This window comes from Xiphophorus hellerii, chromosome 1, assembly GCF_003331165.1.
Source record: "Xiphophorus hellerii strain 12219 chromosome 1, Xiphophorus_hellerii-4.1, whole genome shotgun sequence".
NCBI lineage: Eukaryota > Metazoa > Chordata > Actinopteri > Cyprinodontiformes > Poeciliidae > Xiphophorus > Xiphophorus hellerii.
This window is the reverse complement of record NC_045672.1, coordinates 19,544,839-19,551,692: the sequence shown is the minus strand read 5'-3', so window position 1 is coordinate 19,551,692 and position 6,854 is coordinate 19,544,839. Positions and strand designations below refer to the sequence as shown.

General features: G+C 35.6%; 1 protein-coding gene across 4 annotated transcripts in view; it reads right to left on the bottom strand.

The window, feature by feature from the left end:
- Positions 1-845: 845 nt before the first annotated feature.
- The window catches only part of znf512b (zinc finger protein 512B), a 37,119-nt gene continuing 31,110 nt past the window's right edge, over positions 846-6,854 (bottom strand). For all 4 annotated transcript variants that reach the window (XM_032576140.1, XM_032576148.1, XM_032576157.1 and 1 more), the window contains 2 exons: positions 6,155-6,253; positions 846-5,293 (listed from right to left, as the gene is read on the bottom strand). In XM_032576140.1, coding sequence (XP_032432031.1) covers positions 4,949-5,293; positions 6,155-6,253 — 444 coding nt within the window. In that variant the 3' untranslated portion in view covers positions 846-4,948. The remainder of the gene's footprint in view (positions 5,294-6,154; positions 6,254-6,854) is intronic.

Here is a 6,854-nt window from a genome sequence, read left to right as displayed (position 1 = left end):
ACAAACATGTGCACTGTTGAAATTGTTCTATGGTGTGCCAAAAATGAAATATTTACATGGGTGTTTAATTTTACAAAGTAAATAGGCAGATGAACTGATGTCTCATATGCTACAATGTGGTGAAGAGAAGGGATGAGGCTGGTTAGTCTACATTCTGGCCCTCATCTCTTTTCATGAGATTTGAATCATGACTGAAAGAACCTGCTCTTGGTTATCAACAGCTGAAATGAACTTCCTTCATAGGATGGTTCAACTCAGCCTTAGAGATTGGGTGGGGACCTTTCTGAATTAAAAAAAAAAGATAAAATAAAAAAATAATAATTTGAGGTTATTTTTGCATTTGATCAGGATACCTCCTGGACACCTCTTTTGGTGGATTTGAAAACAGGAGAAAGAAACTAGCAAAGGTGCTAACAGAGAAATTAGTTTCTTTCCTTAAGGTAGCAGTAACAAGAATAAATTCTTTCTGACACTTCATATCTAATAAGAACCCAAGTAGAGAACTCTTGGGAAACCTTTATAGGTTCCTCCAATAGTAACATTTATCAATATAGTAACCACAGGTTTTTGACAGTGACACATTATTTGTCATACAGCGTACAAGAAAAAAAACATTTTCAAATTGTTCTTGAAAATGTCAAGAACAAGCTGCAAAAACACAATGGTGTCACACTATATTTTTTCAGCCTTGTGAAAAAACATGCATACCTTGTTTAAGGTATGCATAGTCCTCTAAAACTCTTTTAACTTCACTACAACCTTTACCAGTTGTAGTGAAGTTATCGTGGATATATTGTATATAATGTGAATGACATTTAAAATAATACTGCTAAAGACCTTGCATATATACGACACTGATTTAGTCATCAAACTTTATTAATTAGTTAAGGGATACTAATGCACAGGTAATACAACAGGTTTTGGGAGAAAAAGTGTAACAGTTCAGACACAAAGGAGGAACTGATTCCTCCAGTGTTAAGTACTATACAGCTTAATTTCAGATATGGAAATCTTAATTACATCATCAGTCTAATTTTATCTGTTACCCATGTATCATAAACAGTTATGAGCCGTCGTGCAGCTCTCAAATATTTCATTACAATGGCCGGCACCAGTCGGATGCCAGTTCCTGCTTTTCAAGTAGGTAGCATACAAAACGAACCAGGGTAAAATTCATAGGCTAAGAGGATTTCTAAGGATTAACCTTGGTTTTGGAAATAACATTGCTGACAAAGGGAAGACACTTGAGCCTCCTGTTTCCCTGGGTACAAAAGTCACACCACACAGTCCAGGTCACTAGAAAGCTCCAACAACACTCCTATTTTCAAGCCTATTTTATGTTATAGTAAGTGCACTAAATACAGAAACAAACACACATACATATGCCTTGTTGCCCCCATATCTATATGTAATAATAATAATAATAATAAATGACTCTCTCAACAGGGTTTTTGTGTACTAAAAAAGCTGAAATCATGTGCATCATCAAAATGGACAAAATAACAGTGTATGCCAACAAAGTTTTTGTGGTCTACAATTATTTTTCCAACATCGTTATGTAAAATTCATATTATGTAAAAAGCATTTTAAAGCAATTAAAGAAAATTTGGGGGCGTGGACCGGGGAGTGGGTGGAAAAAAGCCACAGATTTCTAAGAAGACACATCAATATCAAAAAATTAGCAAGCCAACAAAATCAGCTAAATATGGTATATTGCTGTAAGTTTTAAACAAGTTGCAGTTTATTCACACTGCAGGATAGATGTGTTTTCCAAGTAATAGGAAGACAGATAGTAAAGGGTGTTATAAAATATAAAATATCCACTCTTATAAGCAGTGCTAAACTATCATATTGCAACACCAAAAGCTTGTCGGGTAAACACAGTCGACGCAATGTTGTATGAGACGAGAAACAAGCAGCTGACGAACTGATTCTGTGCCACAGCATCACACTCAACAGAGAGTGTCACCGTTCTCCGACATCCACTCTTTACAAAGGTGCTAACCGTTTAATACAAACACACACTCGCGCACACGCATACACGCAAGGTCTGGACAACTCGTGTTAAAAACTCGTCCATGGACCGATCAGTGCTTCTCTAACTTCTGCTCTTTGTCAACTAAGCCTAAATAGCAGATAAAGGCCCATTCCACTATAAAAACATATTCATCCCCATCTGAATACACTCCACTGTCTGATTAGTTCAGGAGGAATTCAAGTTGAATTTTTGCTGTACATTATAAAAAGTAACAGCATGGGGATGAAACCACTTGAACACACCAATAACATATTAAACTCTATATTCCTAGGGTATGTTCAGCTGACATCAGTGCTTGGATTTCATAACTTTGACATTTTGCTCCAAAATTCAGACAACTTGCCAGTAGGAAGGCTGGGTGGATTTGTAGATTTTAGGTGCATTGTATCAGGTCTTTAAGGTAAAGTGGCAAGTAAAGCACCCTTATTATCCCTCACATCACAATATATCCAAAACTAGCAGACTGGCTATCTAAGTAATACACACAAGAAAATCTAAAATAGATTTGTGATTTTTTTTTTCTTTTTTCAAAAGTGAGCGTCATTATCACACAAACAGCACAAATAAACCAAGTAATATGTTGTTTACATTTGCTGAAAAGTTTAACATAACTGTGGATTCAAGTATCTACTTTGACTTTTTAGCATGTTAAAGTGAATATAGTCTCTCATATTAAGTAATCAAGTAATCTAATCTGAAGTTGAAATGTTGAGGAACTCTGAACTTTGTTAAGACCAGTTATGGCTTTCTGGAATACAGTACCTTGCAAAATCATTCATACCCCTTGAGCCTTGTCAAATGTTTGTCATGTTAAAAGCACAAATTCCAATGTGTTTTAATGGAATTGTATGTGATAAACCAACACAAAGTAGTGCTTAGTGTAAAACAAGAAACATAATAAATGATTCTTATTTACTTTAAATTGTAAAAAATCTAAAAAGCATGGACTGCATATGTGCTCAGCATCTTTTAATCTATTGCATCTAAATAAAGTTTAATGCAACCAAGAGACTTCAGTTCTAGATTTTACTACTACAAGTAAAATCTCAGTATAAACCCAGCTGTTCCCCGTAGGCCCTAGACTCTAGGGCCTAGAGGGTTGTTGGAAAACACTGATGAACAAACAGAATCATGTAGACCAAAGAGCCACATCAGGCAGGTCAGGGATGAAATTGTAGAAAAGCTTAAAGCAGGGATAGAATATAAAAACAGCATCCTGAGCTGAGTTATTTGAAAACTTTACAAATCTGGCCTTTATGGAAAAGCAGAAATAAGAATACAACTAATGATTAGCAGATTGACACAAGCCATGCAGGGGAAAGCAAATGTGTGAAAAGTGTCACCCTGGTCAGATGAGACCAAAGCTGAATGTAAAACACTGTTCAGGAAAAGGTGATCTACAGAGTAATACACATGTGTATTATTAGTAAAAATACATTATAACTAATTGCTACTTCATGTTATTTAACCACAATGAAACAAAACAAAGCATGATGGAGTTTGTGGTTGAAATGAAAAAAAATGTTAAAAAGTTTGAAAGGTATGAACAATTTTGCTTGGCTCTGTAAGCAATAATTACACAGTCCTGTTTTACAGTTCAGACAGAGTTAACTGTTTCCTTTTCGATCAGAGCAACATTTTCCCACTCCTGTTAAAGAGACGACCTGCAGGCTAGATTGAATAGTCTTAGAGTGCAAAAAAGATAAGAGGAGAGCAAGAAGGGTAGAGGGTTAAAGTGCAAGGCAACAACTTTTAGCTAATTCATTCAAATACATCACTTTCTGAGAATGTTAATTTACATGTTTTGCCTGTGTAATAAAAGGTCATCATCTTAAACCTTTCTATAAAAGATAGCTTTTGTAAATCTTCTCTGCAGCTTAGACCTATAATAAAGCAGAGTCCATAGTATGGCCTCCTTTTAATAGAGATATGTCATTTGATTGTGCTGCAACGGTGCAACAATGTTAAAAATCCTTCCTTCTGCTAAATATTTTGTTTGGCCAGACCTTGTTTCGCTTCTTTAAATGAAATCGATTAAATAAAATCAATGTGTGTTATTGTAATTGAATTATCATCTTAAGAGATAAAAAAAAAAAAATCCCTTTTTGGGTGTATTAATTATCACCTTCAGTCTAAAGTAACCATGGAAATGTTAGATAAAAGGAACAGCATTGGGGGAAATAAAACAACTGAACATTGTAGCTTATGTGAAATTTGCTCACAAGAACCGGAAACCCAAAAAAGTAATGAAAGCAAAACTAAAAGGAAAAATAATACATTGAAACAATGTTGCACTAAAACACACACAAAAAAATTTGTGACTGACCAAAAGCCAACTGGACGCATCAGGCTTGAAAACGAAGGATGGCATCATTACTTTGAGTATATAGATATATATATATATATATATATAGTTACTGTTTATGTACACATACAGTATATCTGTGAAGAAACATGAAAAAACACCAGCTATCATAAAATGACTTCACCATGCTAATAGAATTTCCTTTTTAAATCCTTTCAAAACAATTTGACTCTTGCAGAGAAAATTATTATTATTTATCTATTTGGGATACTACTTCTGTTTAAAAACTTCTATCAATGTTAGGGTTTGGATTTGCACTTGGTTTATGGCCTTTGCTGAGGGAACAGAAACTGAAATGTGTGCCCTATAAAGGAAACAGAAGTGGAATGGAGGAAATGCACTACTGTGGTGATAAATGTTCATACCAGTGCACACATTAACTCTAAGGTATAAAACCAAGATTTAAAGACTCTTTTAAAATCTTTAAAGTTTTCATTGTTGATCTGGCTTTCTACTCAGTGCCAAGGTGGAAAGGTCCTTTTAGCTTCCAGGCGGCACGTTTACCAAAAGCATCCATTTTGACTCCAGGGTTGATAAAAGCAGTGCTACTCTGACAAAAAGATCTTCTTGGTTTTGTTCCGTCTGGAGGCAGAGGGGGGGACTTGCCTCTCCTGGCCTGGATCATCACTGTCCGTTTGGTCAGGGATCAGGGCTGGGGACTGTGCTGAGCAAGAGGGAGGGGTCATGGCTGGAGGTGAATTTTGGGCGGTGGTGAGGGCATCTGTCTTTGTTTGTAGAGACTCGTCCATCAGGGGGCGTTCTTTTGGTTTCCGGCCCCTCTTTTTACCTGAGGTGGCACCGTTCCTCACCTCAGCTTTGAATCCATTGTTCTCCAACCCTTTGCTCTTGCTACCAGAAACCACTTGGCTGGTTGATGCACGAAACCAGTTCTACAAAAAAGCACATTAAATCAATTAGAATTTGAACAAACATAAACATAAAACATAACAAGTGCAAACACAAATGAATATTACTTAACAACACACAAAGTGATATCAGTGAAGTGTGCATCTATTAGAATTGATGACTATGACTGAACAATTAGAAAATAGAAAAAGACCAATTAAAAATGATCGATCTACTGAGAAGTAAGTTGATGTACTGCACAGTATTTTGACTCAATACTTTGCTGGGGCTCCTTTTGCTTAAATTATTGCATCAATGCAGCTTGGCATGGAGGTGATCAGCCATTAGTTCTGCATTAAAGAACTTCAGGTTGCTTTGATCATTTATTTATCATTTTGGCCTTCACTCCTCCCAGAGAATGGGCCGCCAAGTAATTCTTGCTGAGCAGTTACTTTTATGGCACTTTTTATTAGCTTCTTATACTGCAAAGGGAGCGATCAGGATAATTTTCATTAGTTTTAGGAAACTTTTCTGTAGTAAGATTTATGTTTTTTCATTTCCTTCATAGCAGTCACTTCAGTGATGTGTTTGTGCATAATGCTACACAATTATCAGACACACAGCGTATACACTCATTAACAGGGAAAAAAACGGCTCAGTTTGCATGCAAAACATAGGTCCTAAGAATCAATCAATCAATCAATCAAATTTTATTTGTATAGCACATTTCAGCAGCAAGGCATTTCAAAGTGCAAAAGAATGTTTTGCATGGTGATCTAAGAATGTGGCATTTAATTTAAAAAAGTTTTTCTCAATGAAGCTGGCACATTCATGTTCAAATATACTGTATGTTTATGTCAGTGCATTCTTAATGGCTGTTTAAGTTTCCACAGAGAGAGACCCACCTGTGAGTGTGTCTTACTAATATGATATTTAACACCGCTCTCTGAGCTAAACTCCTTCTGACAGATCAGACAGGTGTACTTTCCCATTTCACCACCACCCTGAAAAACACACAGACAAGTAGAAACAAAAAATGCATAAATACAGTATGAAGACTAACTTGAACTAATTCAAATATACAATAAGCATGCATAACAAGCTCATCATGTTAAGTAGAAAGATTCAATGGATGTGCATTACTTACAAATGTGTTCTTCAGGGATGTGTTTATCTCCTTTATTGAGTGTTTCAAATTTATTCATGAATGGATCATTGTGCATATGCCTAAGTTTGGTTTTTGTCAATCTATGTGTTTTTGTGGTCATATGGATATTTAACATTAACCTTAATTATTAATCGTAAACTGAGAAATACAAGTGATGTAAATAAACAATAAAGGCCCAAAAGACATGTTTTATAAAATGTTATAAAATATGCACATTTTTAAAGGCATAAATTAGTACACCTACATATTTATTCCCACTTAAAATGACAAGTAGTGAGGCAAACGTTCCTCAGACTGATGTCAGAGACTAGTTGATAAACTGCAAGAAGTGTCATTAAAATTACTTCAACCAAAGGGTTACACTGGCTGTAAGGGGGCAGTGTTTCCCAAGTTGTTCCTCAGTTAGTAGACATGCTGATGTTTGTTGATATCTTTTG